At 42.2% G+C, this 22248-nt stretch overlaps 1 protein-coding gene across 1 annotated transcript in view; it reads right to left on the bottom strand.

Moving 5' to 3' along the window:
- Positions 1 to 22248, bottom strand: part of DNAH6 (dynein axonemal heavy chain 6) — a gene marked incomplete at both ends in the record, with an annotated part of 168476 nt that overhangs the window by 99612 nt on the left and 46616 nt on the right. Inside the window, 11 exons of the mRNA XM_080932360.1 lie at positions 1371 to 1538; positions 3538 to 3675; positions 4450 to 4611; positions 5101 to 5256; positions 5341 to 5466; positions 12438 to 12548; positions 12816 to 12980; positions 14621 to 14840; positions 15791 to 15887; positions 19635 to 19815; positions 20763 to 20882. Of these exons, the coding sequence (XP_080788486.1) occupies positions 1371 to 1538; positions 3538 to 3675; positions 4450 to 4611; positions 5101 to 5256; positions 5341 to 5466; positions 12438 to 12548; positions 12816 to 12980; positions 14621 to 14840; positions 15791 to 15887; positions 19635 to 19815; positions 20763 to 20882 (1644 nt within the window). The remainder of the gene's footprint in view (positions 1 to 1370; positions 1539 to 3537; positions 3676 to 4449; positions 4612 to 5100; positions 5257 to 5340; positions 5467 to 12437; positions 12549 to 12815; positions 12981 to 14620; positions 14841 to 15790; positions 15888 to 19634; positions 19816 to 20762; positions 20883 to 22248) is intronic.

Here is a 22248-nt window from a genome sequence, read left to right as displayed (position 1 = left end):
TCAGAGTGGGGTACACCTAGACCTTAAATCATTAATAATTCAAGAGGTAAGAATACAGCCTTGTGGCAATTCTTGGTATTTAAAAATTATTATGTTTAATCTTTACACACCAAGAAAACTTTGACTATTTCCATGTTACGTTTTGTTTTACATGTACTTTATGCTCATTGTAACTAGTAAGATTTCAATGCTTTGAAAAATATCAAGTACTGACAAAAATATATTCATACAGTTTTATGCCAAAATGCTTTTAAAAATCTGTACATGTATCTCTGTTTTTTAAAATAAAGTTGAAAAAACATAATTAATTTATTAATGACTACTGATTTTTTCCTTAAATGGCTACAGACTATTATTAATATTCAAGTGATTAATACAGTTTTGACCCAACACTACTTCTTCCTATCTTATTTCTTTTCTTTCTTTCTTTCTTTCTTTCTTTCTTTTTTTTTTTTTTTTTTTTTTTTTTTTTTTTTTTTTTTTTTGAGATGATGTCTTACTCTGTTACCCGAGCTGATTTTGAACTCACAGTAATCCTTCTGTCTCAGCCTTCTAGTACTGGGATTGCAGGCATGAGGCATCAGACTGGGCTCCAATACTTCTTGACTTTAATTAAATTCACATCCAAAGAGAAATAAGGATGGGGCTGTCTTTTTAGAACTATCCCAGACATTCAACTCCTAGAGATGAACTGATTATGATTAAACCCCAGCAGATGGGTTAATTAGATACATTGGTTCATTCCATTTTTAGGAGTCAGTTATAGTCTATAAATCATCTGAGGCATTCTGGATATTGGCAGCAAGACTGAAAACAAATACACATGCAGAGAAAAACAGTCTCTGTTGACTCAGGGTGAGTAATAATTGCTTGGGTGCTTAGAAAGTAATGTGGTGACAATTGTTCACTTGTCACACTCTTAGGATCACCTGGGAAGAGAATCTCAGTGAGGGATTATCTACATCTGGTTGGCCTGTGGTTATGTCTATGGGAAATTGTGTTGATTGCTGAGGGGTAAGATCTGTCCACTGTGGGCAGTGCCATTCCCTGTGTTTGGTTCCTGGGCTGAGTAAGTGTGTATGTGAGCTGAGTATAAGTAAGCAAGCATATGTCAGTTTCTTTCTACTCTTGCTTGTGCATGAGACTCATGGGTTTAAGTTCCTGCCCCCTTATCAGGTTTGATGGACTGCAGTCTGGAATTATGAGCCTAAATCAATCCTTCCTCTCCTAAGTTGCGTTTGGTTGAGGCATTTCATCACAGTAACAAAAAGGAAACTAGAAAGTAAAAGGAGTTTCTGCCTTGAGCGAATTAGAAGACAAATGAAACAACCCGTGCATGAAACCTTGCTTCATTAGAGTCTGAAGCTCACCTCTGCAATCAGCGCGTAGTTGGGAACCATCATAGCCATTGGTCTGAACAGGGCCTTCAAGTTGTCTGGAAGTTCCGTTCTGCCTGCGTAGCCGGGATTCATGGTGATGAACGCTGCGCAGGTCATAATGAGCTTGATCTCCCGACCCTCAAACATGAATCTGGAGAGCTGTTAAAGGGGGGTGGTGGTAAATAAACACCCCTGCCGTGGGACCGAGGAAGCTTTCTCTTGGTCTTTCCACGCCAAGGCTCCGCTGGGTTCAGTGTTCACTTGCTCTGTGCTTCCAGCTTTACCTCGCTCGGGTTCTGTGCTTCTTCCTGAACCAGTCCTGGAAGCCTATGGTCTCACCTGAGCTGAGACACTCCTCAGTTTACCTTCCCCACCCCCCGATGGATTCCTGGATTCCTTTAAGAAATTCCAGTCTAGTTGTAGTCTTTGAGTGTGGGGGAGGGGGGCTTTCTGCCACAGCACTACATCCTTGCTTTCACTTAACAGTAGATGATTATTGAATGACTGTTGCAGGTTGAAGCCCTAAGTCCTCCACTTCCTTCACCAAAGGTTAATGCAAATACAAATTCACCACAGTGATTTGTTCTCTTAACCACTCACTAAAAGTCTAGCCCTAACTCCCCCCCCCCCTATAATTCGCTACTTTGCAGGTCATAAAAAAACAAATCAAAACAACAATAAACCCCTTCACTTTCTTCTTCTTTTTAAAATGAAAGTATTTTGGATTGTTTGCACGGTTGTCTCCTCATTCATCATCCACGGGACAGTGGGAAGTCATAGAATGCACAGAAGCAGACTCTAAGTCCAGCTTCCTCTCCAGCCTTGTGGAAAGAGACTGTAAAGGGACAGAGTCTACACTTCCCATGCCACTAGGACAGAGCCTAGGAGAGTGGCCTGCTGGGGTTTCCACATTGGACTTAATCACTTTACCAGGGACCCCCAGCTTGCAATATAAACCTTACAGATGGAGCCTTAGGAAATCAGGTGTCTTCTGGAAGGGGCTATGGGAGAAATTAAGGGCCTTGTGGCAGTTAGTTCTCTTGAGGATGTGAGGAAGGTTCTGATTTGTGTAGGCTGATTTGTGCTGCTTATTGGTGACCAACCCAACATGGCATCCTTCATAGCATCCAACATGGCATCCTTCATAGCATCCAACATGGCATCCTTCATAGCATCCAACATGGCATCCTTCATAGCATCCAACATGGCATCCTTCATAGCATCCAACATGGCATCCTTCATAGCATCCAACATGGCATCCTTCATAGCATCCAACATGGCATCCTTCATAGCATCCAACATGGCATCCTTCATAGCATCCAACATGGCATCCTTCATAGCATCCAACATGGCATCCTTCATAGCATCCAACATGGCATCCTTCATAGCATCCAACATGGCATCCTTCATAGCATCCAACATGGCATCCTTCATAGCATCCAACAGAGCATCCTTCATAGCATCCAACATGGCATCCTTCATAGCATCCAACATGGCATCCTTCATAGCATCCAACATGGCATCCTTCATAACATCCTTAATAGCACCCAACATAGCATCCTCCACAGCCATCACCTCCCAAATACAAACCCCCTTCTTCAGCAATGGTGGTGTGTTAAGTAGCAGGGTCACTCAGAACCTTTAGATTTTCCAGTAGTAAGCTCTGAAGCGAGCTTGCCTGAAGATGTATGGGATCCTTGGGCTTTTCTGGTCCTCTCCTCTATTTCCCCACCAATGCTCTGTTGACCCTGAAAGCCAGGAAGAAAGTAGTGTGGCCCAGAAGAGGGCATTAAAGAAACAGCAGGTATGTAAATGTCAAAAGCAAGAGAAGAAAAGTGAGGAGGAACGTGTGTATGTACATTGTATGTACGTTTGTGTATGTATATATGTGAGTGTGTGTGTGTATGTATTTTGGGGGTGGGAAGAAGGGTTTCCTGAGCTCAGGCATTAGGGTCTCATGGTCTCTGTATCCCCAGGATCTAGCACAGCATGCATTTCTTCGTTTTGCTTAGACCAGGGCTTCATATACCCAAGGACTTGCTGTTACTTTGGCATTCATCCATTACCCTGAAACTGTATCCTCCCTAAGGCACTGCTTGCTGAATTCACGACCAATCTGAGAAAGCTGCATTGACAGCCAGCCAGCAGGACATCGCACCTTTGCAGCTTTGGCATTCCTAATGGTGATAAGTTGCTGGGCAATGACAGACAGGACCTCTATGTCGATCCGATTGAATTCGTCAAAGCAGCACCAGGCCCCCGACTGTGCCAGACCACTGAAGAAGCGCCCCATCATCTGAAACGCAAGCAAAGCGCATCAGCTTCAGGCTGCCCTGTGGGTCTTCTCTAATGTTAATAATCTGGAGCCAAGACTCTAGGGAAGGGTGGTTTCTGGAATGTTGTTGCCAATGCGGTGGCTGAGCACTGCTCACCAGCATCAAGCACATTTCTACAAGAGGACCTGTTCTTCTGCTCCCCATTAAGTGGTTTAAATCTGATTTTTCCCTTAAATTAAACGATAATCTGGAACATGTATTCTTGGGGGAAATCTTCATTCATAACTTCCACTTAGATCTGGAAAATATGTACAGGTTCTCCCCCCCCCAAAAAAAAGGTAACACATGGAAGAGACAGACTCAACAGTTGGAAAGAAAGGCCTTGGGGAGTTTCACTAGCGGGAACTTGTGTTACCCCTGAGCCACCTTGGCAGGCACGGACGGGAATGCTGCCCTGACAGTGGGTCTTGATTCATTCCTTACCTTTTTACAAAGGATTTACTTTTGTGTTTTATGTTTGAGAATTGTGTTTGCATTAAGGGACTCGGGTTTTCTGAAGGCTCAGCAAGCACTTTTCACTGCTGGGCTGTTTCACTCTTTGACAAGTCTCCCGAGTTGGTCTTTACCCAGATGACCTGGCCCACTGCATGCTGACCTACTTCGCTTGTTCACCCTACTTTAATACCATTCTCCGTTCGGTATGGCCTCAGTTCCTCCTCACCTCAAGTCGTGTTGCGAAGAGAGCTGATGTTTAAGATTAAGAAGCATATTCAGATTAAAAACCACAACCGCACCTTGTAGTCCAAACCGTCAGAGCAGTTGAACACCACACACTGGATGGCGAGCGCTTTTGCTAGGTCTTTGGTAGTCTCTGTCTTCCCAGTGCCAGCAGGGCCAGCTGGCGCGCCTCCGAGGTCAAGCTGCAAAGCCCCCATGAGGCAAAGGTAGCAGCGATCCTGAAGAAAACAATCAACTGTTGTTATCAGAGAACTGGCTTTTAATACAAATTCATAGGTCTAGTTCATTTATATGATAGAAGTGGTGTGTGTGTGTGTGTGTGTGTGTGTGTGTGTGTGTGTGTGGTCAATATTAGGTGCTTTTCATAATCACTTTCCCTTTCATTTTTGAGCCAGGGTCTCTCACTGGTTTGGTAGACTGGCTGGCCAGTGATCTGCAGGAGTCTTCCTGTTTTTGCTTCTCTCACACCGTGATTGTAGCCTCCGTGCCCAGCTTCTTATATGGGTGCAGGGGATCTGAACTCAACTCTTCATGCCTGCATGGCAAGCACTTTCCAGAATGAGACACCTCCCTGGCCCTGAAAAGTACTCTCGGACCCAGGCGCACAAACCAAACAATGCAAGTCTTTGTTTTGTAAAGATGTAGTGACATTGAAGACTTTCATGATAGCTCTGGGCCAGCGAGAACCTCAGTGCTCAATAACGTACCGTGAGGGGAGTGATGACCAGTCTTGGGCATGCTCCCAAGTACTCGTAGGCATAGGTGTACTGAGATAGCGCCATTCTGGCCACACAGTTATCCAGGTCTACATCCCAGTAATAGCGCAGTTGCCGCTGCCAGTCGAAGGAGTCGGCCGAGTCTACCTACATCGGTGATAGAAACGATGGGTCGGGAGACATATGGGGTTTGCATCTTGCTATGCCATTTTCCTTCAGTGAAGCATTTACCTTGGCTTGAACCAGTTCAGAAACTATATCTCTTGCATGCACATCAATGGTAATCAACGCAGTTATGATGTTTCTGTGTAGTTTAGGAAGACTGCCTCGAACTATCGCGGCCAGAGCATTTAATCTCTACGAATGAAAGAGTTTTGGCGGTGAGTTTTCAACCTCAGCTTGCAGTATTTTCATTATTAGATTTAAAGTAGAGATGTGGTTTTAAAAATATCATTAGATAACTTTATAATACTGTGACCAAATAATACAATGTTCTAATTCCCATAAGACTTCTGTGAAGCATACAGTAGGTTTTTAGATTTAGACACCATTTTTGCACTGAAGCCAACAATGATTTGAGAAGATCAGTAATAACTGGATGGTTGTCGCATAATGTGAAATAGCAAAATTATACCTGAGTGGACATTTGCTTCAGGAAAGCCTCTGGTGCATGGTGAAGATTTGGGGGTGGGGGTAGACTGATCTACCAGACATGGTGGCATATGTCTACACAGAGTTCCAGGCCAGCCTGTGATACTTCTGATTCACAGGGGTCATTTTCTACTATTGCTAATATAAAGATTTTTAGAGCATTTAAACCAGGACAATGACAAATATTTTAGCTCCTGGTTTACCCTAAATTTTTGTATCTTTATCAAAGTATAATGGTGCTTCTGGGGTCTTATACCTCTGGGCTGGATTTGCGCTGTTATGCCAGATTGAGGCCACATCTGCATGTGAACCATGGGACTTTCTCTGGGGACCCATGGGGATCTGGAGAAAGACCCGCACTAACAATCTCCCTTTGGTGTTTCTGCTTCTCTCTGGGCAGTTGCTCCCTTTCCCTGTTCTATTTCAAGGGTGAATCTTTGGAAATACAGCAGCAACTGAAATGTAATTCAATTTGGAGCTGAAGCTCGGGCCTAGGTCCTTGTTGGACATTCGGCAGGCAGGTAGAATTTCTTCGTTGTCTAGATCGTGTTTCCACTTTGTTCATTGTTTCCTTTGCTGGAACAGGCTTTTTAATTTGGCTTAGACCCATTGCCTGTTTCTGCTTTTGCTGTCATGGCCAGGAAATATATATGTATATATATATATATGTATATATATATGATGCTGAATATCTCTAGTCATCAGGTATGGTGCTATCAAAACTTTAATATAAGAAAAATAAAATTTAAACGCTTGCTATCCTTATCCTTTATCTGAGAAGTTTCTCTTTTCAGTGAACAGTAATGGTCAACAGCTGTACAAGATGCTAAAGGTGTCTTCATTCGCCTTTTCACTGCTGAGATGGCCACTATGACAAAAGTCAGCTTTGGGGCAAAGGGTTCACTTCCATTTACAAGTTACAGTCTGTCATCCAGGAAAGCTAGGGCAAGAGCTCAAGGTAGGCAGTGAAGCAAAGGCCACAGAAGAGTGCTTCTCACTGGCTTGCTCTCTGTTGCTTGCTTACTCAGTTCCCTTTCTTGTACTCCCAGGACTACTTGCCCAGCGACTGTATGACCTACAGTGGGGTGATCCCTCCCATGTTGATCATTAATCAAGGAAATTTTCCCATGGACATGCTCACAGGACAATCTTACAGAGGCAACTTCTCAGATTTTCTGAGATGATTCCAGCTGTCTAGTATATGTCAAGTTGACAAACAACAAACCATCCAACCAACCAACAAACAAACAAACAAACAACCCATCACAGGCAGCAAGGATTGCGTGCTCAGCCTTAAATGGGACATAGATAGTGCCCTCTCTAAGGTGCAAGGGACATAATAGAAGAGAAAGCAGAAGCCTGTAAGAGCCAGAAGGCAGAGAAGGACTGTGAAATGTCATCTTCAGGACATGGAACAGCCATTACATGATGTCATAGCAGTTACAGTTGTCTAAGCCGAGGGTACACTAGACTGGGCTTGTCACCCTCCTTGATGAACCAACTATTGGTTGTTTACTCATGGGACCTGAAAGGAAGGTTAGTTGTTGCCCTCACAACGTAACCAGCAGTGAGTTCACCAGGTTTCACGGATAGTTCCAAATCTCTGGCTGCACGAGTGGTCCTGGTTTAAATCTTTGGGTCATACAACAACACAGAAAGACGTGGATGTGTGAAAGGGACTTCTAAAGAGTGTGATGGGGATTAGGGGGGGTGGGCGACACAAATGAGAGGGTAGAGGTGAGAATAAATTGATTGCATGGTGTATATTATTAAACTGTCAAGGAACAAATAGAAAAAGAAAGCCAGAAAACAACCCACAATGTGATGTCACCTCAAAGTCATTACCAAAAATAAAAAGATGGCAAGTACTGCCAAGGATGTGGAGCTGCCAATTCCTGCATGGTGCCGGTGGGAATATGGTGTTGGGGTATACACTTAAGGCATGCTATAGAGGCTTCTCAAAAAAAAAAAAAAAAAAAAAAAAAAAAACAAAGAATTACTCTAAGACTGAATAATCCCATTTCTTGGCATATATATCAAATAATTAAAATCAGCCTTAACAAGCATGATTTACCACAGTTAGCACAAAGAAACCCATCACTGGATTAGTGGAGAAAGGAGATGTGTCCTTGGCTTAGGGTTTCACTGCTGTGAATAGACACTATGACTAAGACAGCTCTTATAAGGACACATTTTCTTTATTATTATTCCTTAATCCTTTTTGACAGAACAACAACATTTAATTGAGGCTGGCTTACAGGTTCAGTTCATTATCCTCAAGGCAGAAACATGGCAGCATCTAAGCAGGCATGGTGCAGGAGGAGCTGAAAGTTCTATATCTTCATTTGAAGGCTGCTAGCAGAATACTAGGCAATTAGGATGAGAGTCTTATAGCCCACAACCACAGTGACACACCTACTCCAACAAGGCTACAGCTTCTAATAATGCCACTCCCTGGGCTCCGCATATACAAACCATCACAGTCCTGTATGCATAATGGAGTAGCATTCAGCCGGAAGTGGAAGAAAAATCCTGTCACAGGTGACATCATGCATGAATTGGGTGGACAGTAAGATAAAATAAGTCAATCATAGGAGTGAGGTGTCTACAGTGGTCAAACTCATACAAAAAGCCATGGTTGCTAGGGCTAGGGGTGGGGCAGGGGTTGTTGCTGTTCAGCGGACATGAAGCTGTAGAGTTAGGTAAGATGAATGGGTTCTAGAGATCTGGTGTACAACACTATGCCTAGAAATACTGTACTTCCAATTTACATTTTTTTAAAAATTTCATATGCACCGGAGCTGACCCTGTGTCACAGCTCTCTGTACCCAAATCTCACCAGAAAAGAGCTGATCTCCCAGGAGTGCTGACACACCTGATCGCACAGGTGAGACCACCACTTCTGCTCCAAGGGATACATCTAAAGCCCTCAGGACTCAGGAACAGAAGAGCACACTGTATAATTAAAGTCATTTTTGTTGTAAAAATAAAGAAATAAATAAAACAGCAAACTGAGACAGGATCCTTCTGGTTTCCATCTGCACCTCGAGCTGACCCTGTGGCTCAGCTTTCCATACCCAAATCCGGCTTGAAGAGAGCTGGCCTCTCAGGAATGCTGACACAAACTTACAAGAGGGACAAGCCAGGGTCAGAGATAGCAAGACCAGCTAACACCAGAGATAGCTAGATGGTGATAAGCAAGTGCAAGAACATAAGCAACAGAAACCAACACTACTTGGCATCATTACAACCCAGTTTTCCCACCATAGCAAGCCCTAGATACCCCCACACACCAGGAAGCAAGATTATGATTTAAAAATCAAATCTCATGATGAAGATAGAGGACTTTAAGACAGATGTAAATAGCTCCCTTAAAGAAATACAGGAGAACACAGGTAAACAGGTAGAAGCCCTTAAGGAGGAAACACACAAATCCCTTAAAGAATTACAGGAAAATATAACCAAACAGGTGAAGGAATTGAACAAAACCATCCAGGATCAAAAGAAAAAAGAAAAGAAAAGAAATAGAAACAATAAAGAAATCTCAAAGGGAGACTACCCTGGAGATAGAAAACCTAGGAAGGAGATCAGGAGAAATAGACAAATAGATGCAAGCATCACCAACAGAATACAAGAGATAGAAGAGATTCTCAGATGCAAAAGATAACATAGAAAACACTGACACAACAGTCAAAAAATGAAAAATACTCCTAACACAAAACATCCAGGATATTTAGAACACAATGAGAAGATCAATCCTAAGAATAATAGGTATAGAAAAGAGCAAAGATTCCCAAATCAATGGGCTATCGAGTATCTTCAACAAAAGTATAAAAGAAAACTTCTCTAACCTAAAGAAAGAGATGCCAATAAACATAAAAGAAGCCTACAAGAACTCTAAATAGATTGGACCAGAAAAGAAATTCCTCCTGTCACATAATAATCAAAATGCCAAGTGCACAAAACAAAGAAAGAATATGAAAAGCAGTAAGGGTAAAAGGTCATGTAACATATAAAGGCAGACCTATCAGAATTATACTAGACTTCCCAACAGAGACTATGAAAGCCATCCTGGGCAGATGTCATACAGACCTTAGGAGAACATAAATGCCAGCCGAGGCTACTATCCCCAGCAAAACTCTCAATTAATATAGATGGAGAAATCAAAATATTCCATCACAAAGCCAAATTTACACAATATCTCTGTACAAATCCAGCCATAAAAAGGATAATAGATGAAAAACTATGACACAAGGAGGGAATCTACACCCTAGAAAAAGCAAGAAAGTAATTTTCTTTTAACTAACCTAAAAGAAGATAGCCACACAAACATAATTCCACCTATAATAACAAAAATAACAGGAAGCAAAAATCAATATTTTTTAATATCTTTTAACACCAGTGGACTTAATTCCTTAATAAAAAGGGAGAGACTAACAGACTGGATATATAAATAGGACCCAGCATTTTGCTGCATATAGGAAACACACCTCAGTGACAAAAACAGTCACTACCTCAGAGTAAACTGCTGGAAAAATTTTCCAAGCAAAAGGTTCCAAGAAAGAAGCTGGAGTAGCCATTCTAATATCAAAAAAAAAAAAAAAAAAAAAAAAAAAAAAAAAAAAAAAAAAAAAAACCTACTTTCAACCAAAAGTTCTCAAAAAAGATAAGGAATGACACTGCATACTCATCAAAGAAAAAAATCTACTAAGATGAACTCTTAATTCTGAACATCCATGCTCCAAATACAAGGGCACCTACATCCATAAAAGGAGCTTTACTAAAGCTCAAAGCATACATTGCACCATACACAATAATGGGAGACTTCAACACTCTAATCAATGGAAAGATATGGAAACAGAAACTAAACAGAGACACAGTGAAACCAACAGAAGTTATGAACCAAATGGATTTAACAAGTGTCAATACAACTTTACCAGATAAAAGAATATATTCTTCTCAGCACCTCATGGTACCTTCTCCAAAATTGATTGTATAATCAGTAACAAAACAGACTCAACAAATACAAGAAGATTAAAATAATCCCATCCACCCTATGAAATCAGCAGGGATTAAGGCTGGTCTTCAATAACAACAAAAACAACAAAAATCCCACATACACATAGAAGTTGAATAACACTCTACTCAGTGATAACTTGGTCAAGGAAGAAATAAGGGAAGAAATTAAAGACTTTATGGAATTTAATGAAAATGAAAGCACAACATACCCAAATTATGGGACACAATAAAAGCAGTGCTAAGAGGAAAACTCATAGTTCTGAGTGCCTCCCAAAAGAAACTGGAGAGAGCATACATTAACATCTTGACAGCACAGCTAAAAGCTCTAGAACAAAAAAGAAGCAAATACATGCAAGAGGAGTAGACATAGGAAATAATCAAACTCAGGGCTGAAATCAACCAGGTATACACACACACACACACACACACACACACACACACACACACACACACATATATATATATATATCTCATGAATCAACAAAACCAGGAGCTGGTTCTTAGAGAAAATCAACAGGACAGATAAACCCCTAGCCAGACTAATTAGCGGGTACAGAGAAAGTATCCAAATTAACAAAATTAGAAATAAAACAGGAGACATAACAGAAACAGAAAATTTAAAAAATTATCAGATTCTACTACAAAAGCCTATACTCAACAAAACTGGAAAATCTGAATGAAATGTACAATTTTCTAGACAGATACCAGGTACCAAAGTTAAATCAGGAACAGATAAACCATCTAAACAGTCCCATAACCCCTAAAAAAAATATAAAAGCAGTCATTAAAAGTCTCCCAATCAGAAAAAGTCCACGACCAGATGGGTTTAGTTCAGAATTCTATCAGACCTTCAAAGAAGTCCTTATAACAATACTCTTCAAACTATCCCACAAAATAGATGTAAATGGAACACTACCCAATTTGTTCTATGAAGTCACAGGTATGCTGATACCACCTGTCTCTGTCCCACAACAATGCTGGCTTCACTTAACATTTTTTAATGGTTATATACATTTCTGTGAGAGGCATCCTAGTTGTAATAGTTACCTTTCTATTGCTGTGTTAAAACCATTTTTAAGGCAACTTACAGAAGGAATTATTTGGGCTTACAGTTTCAGAGGATAGGAGTCCATGATGGAGGTACAGTGGCTAAAGCAGGAAGCTGAGAACTCTCATCTTCAACCCCAAGCATGAAATGGAGAGCTCACACCTGGAATAGCATGAGGTTTTGAAACCTCAAAGCCCATCCCACTTCTTTTAAAGGAAGACATACCTCCTTTAAAAAGCTTTCCCAAATAGTGCTACTAACTGGGGACCAGCCCTCAAATACTGAAACTGTGGGGGAACCTCTCATCTGAACCACCACACTGATTCTAACGAACATGGTTACATCTAAGTATTTGAAAATCATTATAAATAGCCCTTAAGTTTTCCGCTTCTCCACTAGTTTGTAGTCATTCATACAAATATTCAGTAAGCATCAAGGGGGTATCCCTAAGCAAAACAGAACACAATGGCTTCAGTGAGAAGGCTTTGGAAGTCATCTCAGCACAATAGAGCTTTTGGAATAAAGTGAACTTTCATCAATCGTGATTAAAAACTCACGAGGATCATCTTGCATGACAACATGTCCAGCACCTCTCTGGTAAAGAACTTACCTCAAAATTCACTTGTTCAAATTTTCCCAGGGCTTCCAGGGGATCATCTTTACATTCTAGACTCTCAGTCAAATCCCGGCACCACATGATCTGAGAAATGGTCAGGATCACCTGCAAAAACACACCCATCACATATGTGCAGGATCACCTGCAGTAACATGTCCTCCTCATACATGTGCAGGATCACCTGCAATGACACATCCCCTCATACATGTGCAGGATCACCTGCAATAAGACCCCCTTCATACATGTGCAAAATCACTTGCAATGACACATTTCCTCATACATGTGCAGGATCACCTGCAATAACATGCCCCCCCCCATACATGAGGTATATGCACCAGACCAGGCTCCCAAAGAGAAATTTAAGAGTGTTACTTGAGAAGGGTGGCCGGCGATCACCCACTCTGTCCTGCTTTTCCCCTGGTAGTCAGCGATGGCAGCTTTGCAGAGGCGGCGGAGAGACGAGAACATGGCTTCCTCCACCTTACCAAGCCATTCTTCCACATTGCCTCTCGCCTTGAGGCCTTTCCCCAGGCCAACCTATAAGGCAATTAGGATGATAAGGGAGTGCCGCCTTAGGTGGGACTTTGAAGCTGTCCACCTGTTGTATTTCTATAACAAAATCCCGAACTTTGTAAATGGGGAGGCTTTTGACATCACATCACATACTCCCTTCAGAGCTTTCCAGTAAAAGCATGATCTTAGGGCTGTCCGTTATAATAACCATGATCACCTTGTTTCTGGCGATTCAGTGCAGCCACCTGGCCCTTGTTACCTCGGGGCCCAATTAAACCCATTGCATTTAATAGCAGCATCTCCAACCCTAAGGTCTGGCACAAGAAAAAGGGCAAAAGCAAAGCCCCTCTCACCAGTTTATATCTTATAGGATTTGTGAAGGGCATGTCTTCTGGGCCTTCCCATTGTGGAGGATTAGATACAGAACATATCCACTCTAGCACTGCAATTTCCCTGAGCCTTAAAATCCCATCGTCAACACTAAGCCAAGGGATATTGGGCATCTCCAACTCCTCAGTAGGCCATCTTTTGATAAAAGCTTCAGCCAGCCATTCAGACAAACTTCTGACACCTCTTTTTAACTGTTTGAGCTTCCATATTAAACCTAGAATCTCCACTCAGAGGGCCCATGTCAATAAACTCAGCCTGACCTAGTTTTATGTTCCTTCCGCCATTATCCCACACCCTTAAAATCCATTCCCACACATATTCCTTGGAAGAGGGCTCCCCACAGACAGCATGGATTTCTTTATCCATTTCTGTTTCCTCTACAGTGCTGCAGACTGAAGCTGACCAGTCCTGTAGATCTGTTCTCATTAGTCACCGTGTCCCCACAACTGAAAGGTCCAGTCAACATCTCAGTACATCTCCTGCTTCCTTCGATTTCCAATAACGTGGGCATCTGCTCCTCTGGGATTCTTTTAACCATTTTTCACCATTTTCATGTCTTCTCAATGTCCTATCCTTAATCCTCTCATTTCCCCCCTTCCTGTACCAGCAACGATGCATGCATGAATGTATGTGTTTATATATGTGTATATGTATATATATATATATATGTATGTATGTATGCATGCGCCTCTGTATGTCTCTCTCTCTCTCTCTCTCTGTATGTGCATTCTTTGTTCAGTTACCCTGTTCTTCAGTCTGCTGATACCTTGATGGTCTCAGTGCGTGTTCTCGGTATGCTGGTGCTATACAGCCCTGGAGGAGTGGAAGTAACAAATCCTCACACAGAGCTCATTGACTGCAGCATTAAGCCATTTACATACAAGTGAAGGTCCCTGTCACCCTACTAGTGATGCTATCTTGTGGAAACAGTTAGAGGATGATGATAAGTCTTGATCTGGGCGTCCTGGCAAGGGCCCAGCACCCTTGGCTCCCACTGCTCCTCTTTGCAGAGATAGCTTGTCTGTGATTGCTTATCGCTGCTTCATTCCCCAAATAGACCATTGCAACCGTCATGGTGACTTCTAGTTGCTGAACAATTTCTCCATTAGATTTCCAGCTCCTTGAAGGTAAGAGTTTTTATCTTGGCGACTCGCAAAAGCAGTGGGCTAGCAGAGTATCTGGCAAGCCTAGAGTGGGGATGAGGGGCCTGTACCCCAGTCCCAGACATGTGATCATGTTCATCCACAGGGAACTGTTAATCTAAAGCGCCTTACCCGTTCTCCCTCAGGTGACAGCATCGCCAAAATGTCATTGGTGAAGACCTTTTCTGGCTCGATATCAATGCCGGGTATTTTCCCTTCTGTCGGCGGCAAGAGAGCAAACTCGAGCTTTGCAATGGAGTCGAAGCATTTCCTTAGATGTGGCTGCACAGCCTGTGGATTTCGTGTCTGGGCCAAAATCTCCAGGAGCTCATCATTTGACAGGAAGTAGAACCTGTCAAGGCAAAGGCACCTAATGCAAAGCATGACTTGACAGATGCTCAGCCTTGGGTAGACAAGAGACAAGATGCTGCTGGGCTGATGCCCTGGGCCTCTGACCACACTTGCTTTGGGCTTGGGGCCAGGCCAAGTGTCTCTAAAGGAGTTCTTGTAAAGGTTGGTGATGATGTATCTCAAATACTTAGGCCCAGTAGCTAGACTAGAAAGGATTTTTCTAAGACTCATTAATAACATTATGTCTTGGTATAGTACTGATCTGTTTGCCCGCTGGCTTTTCTTGGCCTTGAGCCACATTAACTATTGGAGAGGTGATAAGCAGATGGGTGGTTGCCAGGCCCTTAAAGATGACAGGACATGATTCTTCCAACATACAATTTCCAACCTTACCATTGCCATATTTAAGTAGAAAGAAAACATCTTTTACATGTTTCCATATCATTTTAAGCAAAATGGGAAAAGATCAAATTTGAGGCCAATTAATGCAAGTGTACATTAAAAATGTAACTGTTTCAGTCTTGGGTTTGTCTGAAACTCTAGACTTCCAAGTCATGCCAACACGGCAACATGAGTTGCCAGGCTTCGAGGGGACTCATGGTGAGAGGGGTGAAGACTCAAGGACCCCCACGAAATGCAGGGAATAGAAAAGTTAAGGTTGGAGGGGCTGTAGAGCTAAGGATGGGGAGATGGGAGGAGTGAGGTTCTGTGGGTTCCCTGTACTCTCTCCAGCCCAGAGTGAGCTTTACCCTCCTCCAACCTGGGCACTGTGAAAGCTTGTCCAACAAGCCTGAAGGAAGTCTGCTGGTGTAGGTATCCTCCTCTTCTCTCCTGTCAGAGGGTGTTATCATCACCCCTATCACCCCCAATTGATCTATCCCAAATCAGACATCTCAGGCTGGTTTATTTTTGTTTGTTTGTTTTTTGTTTTGTTTTGTTTTTTTGACTTACCTTGGGAAGATAACTCTCTTTGACTCTAAATATGCTTCCAGACATTTCTGAATTTGGTCAAGTAATGCATTATTGTTTTGAAAAGTCTCCAGAAGCCCTATTAAAAAAAGGTTGCCCAAATTGTATTAAAATCGAGAATATAATTTTAAATGAAAGTCAAAGATACCAACATTTTTAAAGTCTTTGTTTTGTTTCAGAAAATAATAAATAATAAAATAGGTGTATTGTTAAAGAAGCTTCGTTTTTTTAAAAAAATTCCCCTTTTTGTGTATGTGATGTGTATGTGGTACATGTATACACACACATACACACATGTTTGCAGGAACACACACATACACACACATACACATACACACATACACACACATACACACACGTGCATGTATGTATATGTGTGTGCATGCATGTGTGACCATGTGTGACCATGTGTGGCCATGTGTATCTGTGGGTGGGCGATCATGTACAAGTCTGTGTATTCAAAGGCTCTTCCTTGATGGCTCCTTTTTCCTCTTTTTTTGAGGCAGAGTCCCTCAGCCAAACCTAGAGTTTCCAGCTAGTCTTGCTCAGCTCATTTTGGGTGTTCCCTATCTCTGCCTTCAGGTTGTATAATACTACCCAAGGTTGGATGACATGTGAGCTACAACCATCACCCTGTATCTGTGCAGGTTCTGAGGATCTGAACTCTAGTTTTCTTACTTTCGCGGCCATTGCTTTAACTGCTAAGCCATCTCCCAGCCCAAGAATTATTACTCTTCAAGTTAATTGTAATATTCTAATACTGACCTCCATAGAAGAGTATTTTTAATTTAAAATAATTTTGGCAGTCATCCTCTGATTTTAGCTGTAAGCTAGTGTCTGTCTAGAACCTTCTTATTCTTTGTCAGTTTCATTTTATAAAATGTTAATTAATGTATTTATTTTTTAATTTTCTTTGCATTGGTGTTTTGCCTGCAGGTGTGTCTGTGTAAGGGTGTCAGAACTCGGAGTTACAGTCAGTTGTGAGCTGTCACATGGGTGCTGGGATTTGAACCCCATTCTTCTTCAAGAACAGTTAGTGCTGTTAACACTAACCCATTTTTCCAGCCCTCCTTGTCAGTTTCTTGCTTTTGTCTTCTCTGTCATGGTTGAAGGGCAGGTGCAGTGCTTTAATCTTCGTTATTAAACTGTAGCTCCTTAGGCAGCACGCTCCATGCCTCTTACCTTTGTACCTTTGAAACTGATTACATTTCCTGCTTTCCTACCTGCCCAAGAATCAAATCCCAGATCTGTACATTTTCTGAGACCCTATGTAGTCAACAGTTCCATCTAGTGGCCAGTCACCCACTCACACCCACTGGTCTTGGCGTCATGTCCTAAGCAAGACTCAATCTCCAAGCACTCCACTCCAGCCCAGATGGGACTCCATCTGGCAACCTTCTAAGCATGTTCTTACTTACCTTAGGGACGCACATCATTCTTCATTTTTCCCTCTGCCGTCAACAATTCTTCTTCTGAGCCACATATACTTTTACTCAATCTTTCCTGAAAGTTTCTGCTCAGAAGCCATTTTACTGAAAAGTCCAATAACACATACAGACACACATATACACATACTCAAACACACACATGCAAATACACACATTCACACACATATAATGCACATATACATAAATACACACATACACACATACATATATACACATACACACACTCATACACAGGAACATACACAAACATATAAACACACATGCACACACAAGAATGTACCCATACATACACACATATCCACATGTACATACATGCACATATACACATACACATACACACTTAAATGCACACACACATACATATACATGTGCACAGATACATATATATACATACACACATATGTACACATGTGCATACTCACATGCACAGATATACATATATGCATATTTACACAACATGCACACACATACATATATATATACACAGGCATATATATATACACATAGACACATACAGTCATGCTTGCCTGTATGCAAACACATACACACACACACAAACATACACTAGCCCATGGCCACTCCCTTATCCTTTAATATTTATATATATTATTTAATATAATAATAGCTTTATCACCACCTGGAATCAGATTTATTACAGGTTATACTTCTTTATTTGAAGTTTTTTAAGGTTCAAATCAAAGAATATGATTTTGGAATTATATTCTTTTTTATGTCAAAAGACCTGTTTTCCATTCATCAGTTGATAGATGATACCTTCAGATATGGGCAGCACTAAATGAACCTAGGAGATTATATCGGAAAGAAGTATTGAAGAGGGAAGGGCTAGAAAGGGGAGAAAGAGGAAAGGAAAGGGGAGGATATGGAGTTGGGGGACTGGTGGGATTGGGAAGGAGTTGGAGAGAATGAGGAAAGGATACAATCTACATACATTATATTCACGTATGAAATTACCAAAGGACAAATAATTTCAAATGTCCTTTTTTTATAACAAGTCTTCTGGGGACTGGGACATCACTCTGTGATCAAATGCCTCTCTGTGAACTAAAGGTTTGAGTATGACAACGGAGGAGCCATGGCAGGCAGCATAATGGTCCCACTCCCAGAGATGCTGATGTCCTAATTCCCTACACCTATCGATCTGCTTGGTATGTATGGAAATAGGAACTTGGTGGGTGTAATTAAATTAAGGACCATGGTGTGGGAGATTACTCTGAGTCATACAGTAGGGCTGATAGCATTACAAGAACACTTACATGAGAGGGAGAAGAATGCTTTCAGTGAGGAAAAACGAAACAAAGGGGCAGAGCCTAAGGCAGTGCTGTGCCCGGAAGACAGCTGTGGGCCATAGGTGAGTGCCTTCTCTACAGCCTAAGGCCTTTTTGCATGTTTGATTTTTATCATTCAGTAGTTTTCTTTTTCCCTATTCTATGTAAGGATCCCTGGGCAAAGAACATAGCCCGTGTAGTTGTCTTTGCTAGGTGGGGATGGTGTCTGAGCCTATGGCCCATCATAGTCACGCACTGCCATTAGCCATATGACAAGTGGGCTGTCTGTGGCTTGGGTATAGAGTGTAAAGCTCAGTGAGTATACGTACGCTCCAGAATCTGAGTGTATGTGGACAGAAACACAACTTGTTAAAACGTTTCAACACTGATGCCTGGGGAGGATGTGATGTCTTCGGTGTGTAATTGAACTTATCGGTTCACACACACACACACACACACACACACAGACATGGGAGTGGGAGGGGACTAGAGAAAGGATCGGTAGGAGTGGGATAAGGACAAGAGAGGGTAATGGGGCTGAGTGTGAGATCAAAATACATGACAACATGCATGAAAATGTCATACTGTAACTCATTATTATGTATAATTAGTATATGCTAGGAAAAGCCTTTAAAATACTTCCAATCTGTTACTTGAACAAGTGTGTGATATATTTATCACAGGGTTTCCCTGTCTAGTCCTGCCTATCCTGGAACTTGCTCTGTAGATCAGGCTGGCCTCACAGAGATCTTTCTGCTTCTGCCTCCTGAGTGCTGGTATCAAAGGTGTGCACCACCACTGCTGGGGGCAAACGTGGTAATACTTTTAATTCATTCTAATGAACAAGTTGAAATTGGAAAAAATTGTGATTCTATGTATGAGGGAAGACTCTGAAAAGAATTGAACTTCTGTTCTAAAATCACAAACTGAACTATTATCCCACAATTAAAAAACAAACAAACAAACAGACAGAGTGCTCAGTTCACCCGTTCCTGGAGGTGCTGCAGGCCAGTTAAGACTTTTAGGGGTGACAGACATGTCAGATGAGCAAGGGAGCCTCCTTGTTCTACTTGTTTGTTTTGGAGTTTCTACCTGGCTGGGTTGCAGCCCGGAGAGCATTAGGCAGCCGGTTGACCTTCCTCATGATTTCCTTCCATGACTTATCCACCTGAAGGAACATCTTGGCTTCTGCAGGCAGCTGCCTCTGAATATCTGGGGCATTAAAGATGCTTTCTAGGTAGAGCCAGTTTCTCTGACAGTTCAGCCACTCTTCCTGGAGAAAAACATGAGACTATCAACGTGGAGTTTCCAACCGGATATCCACTGGTTACACTGGAGATTGTGGCTTTGGGAATTACTGCATCTTTTCCTTGGGAGCAGCTTATACCCTCTTTTTCCACTAAAGACTATTACGAGTCAGCTGTGTGAAAAGCCAGAGGGGCCCCGTGAAACATGCTTAAAATGTGTAGAGGAAACATTCTGTTGGGAGGCGAGATGTTTTCCGGCAGAAGTCTGAAGGGTGGGCGGGCGACAAGCTCATGATGACACCCAAACATATACAAGCACAGCCTAGAGCCACCCAGGGAGAGAGACTTAATGAGAAGTTATTATACTGTCATATTTTTGGAATATCATGGCTCTGGAATTCCCCGAGCAGAGGGACCCAGTACAAGCCAGGATCACTTCCTGACCCACACAGCTATGAGACCCCAGGTGGATTGTACTTAATAACTATGCTGCTAACAAATGTATAATTCCAATTTTGTGGCATTTTGTCACCTATCAAAATAATTTAACAATGGCAATAAAAATAAAAAGGCTGCATAATGACAAAAGCAAGCCGAATACATGTGTGCTTTCTTATTATCTGAACATGACAAAATATCAACAGTTAAATCCTACACCTCTGAATTATAGAATATTAAAACAACAGTGTGTGTGTGCACATGTGTGTATGTGCATCCATACATGTACATATACATATACATCATATACGTATACATATACGTATAATATACACATAACACACATATAATATACATATAATATGCACATACATACATAAACATACATATTATGGTGTTGTGGCGCAAACCCAGGACTTTGTCATGTTGGCCAATCCTACCACTGAGCTGCATCCCTAGCCCCACAGAATCAGTATTTCTAAATGCTTTGTGGCCCCCAGATCAGAGTCCATGAGCTGAAATTGCCGTGACTTACCAGCGTCTGATTAAATAAGGAAAGCTGTTTCTGCCATTCGTCTACTCGAGACTTCAGGGGACCCACGTATCGCGATGAGGCGATGGTCGCTATGTTGATGGTGCTGTCGTCAAGAAGGACCTTTGGGGAGAAGGGGTCGGAACTCGAGTCCTTGAGCTCAAGGTGTTTCAAAGTCCAAGGGTCCATTTAGGGACAACAGCCCCACCCACAGCTTCCTACACAGACACTGCAAAGCTTCTTTTCACTGTGCTTACAACCCTGTATGTTCTCTCAAAGGTCACTGGGGGGGGGGTGCTTAACTAAGAGACCTGTGGTGTGTGTGTGTGTGTGTGTGTGTGTGCCTGTGCACTCCTGTGGAGCCCAGAGGTCAACGTAGGGTGGTGTTCCTCAGAAGCCATACACTTTGGTTTTGAGACAGGGTCCCTCAGTGTGACCCAGGACTCCCTGCTTAGACTAGGCTGGATGGTCAGTGAGACCCAGAGAGCCACAGGCCTCGGACTCTGTAGGATTGTAAGCACACATCATCTCCCTGCCCTATCCCAGCTTTTTGTGTGAGTTGGATCTTAATGCTGGTATAGCAAATGTTCTACTGACCAAGTTGTCTCAGCCCTGGATCCTGTAGTCATTAATGGCACCAGAGTTTGCTTAGTTTAATGCTCTTTCCTTGCCCTCAGCATTAGGCAACTGGCATCCCTTTCCCTGGTTTAGTTGCTCTGGTCGACTTTCACCTCTCAAAGTGCCCTGTGCTTGCAGCGGTGCGATCAACCATCGATTATTTTCCCTTGCATCATCTCCAGGAAGAGGAAGCTGAATCCTCTAGAGGAAGTATTCACATCATTCTCCTCCCTGCGCACAACTGCATACCTCATAAAACGTGAATTTTTAAAAAGATGTGCTGATCTGAAAGTTCGAGTTGCTCATTGCAGCCCTGTCTGACACTGCTTGGCTCCTGATCCTGCCCCTAACTTGGCTTGCCCATCTACATGCATAGAGTCATGTCTGATTTTGTTCTATACTAACAATTTCATTTCTATCTCCGCCTTGCATCCATTCTTACGCTCTGGCTTTGCCTTTAAGTTGGGCTGTGGGACTCCTTCCCTTTGCCTTTAGATTTTAAAGGACTTAATGCTCTGAGCACATGGGTTAGATTTTTTTCTCTACCTAAATAGATAAACGTGAGTTTAACTTCTCAGCTGGCTGCACACTTGCTCACTCATGTTGCTTTGCCGTGTTTGAAGTCCCCCCACTCCCTTCTCCCATCTTTAATGTCGGTTGTCCTGGGTGACCTAGGAAAGACTTCTATCACTTCACACATAACTGATCACTTTGCTTTAATCAATTCCTCAACTATAGACCTGGAATGCCTACACACACACACTCACACTTTCTCTCACACAAACACACACACACACACACACTCAGTCTCTCACACACACTTACACATACAGACACATACACACACACACACACACACACACACACACAC

The sequence above is a fragment of the Micromys minutus genome (genome assembly GCF_963924665.1).
Source record: "Micromys minutus genome assembly, chromosome: 18".
Taxonomy (NCBI): Eukaryota; Metazoa; Chordata; class Mammalia; order Rodentia; family Muridae; genus Micromys; species Micromys minutus.
The sequence above is the reverse complement of the archived record's forward strand: the minus strand, read 5'-3'. Positions and strand labels throughout refer to the sequence as shown.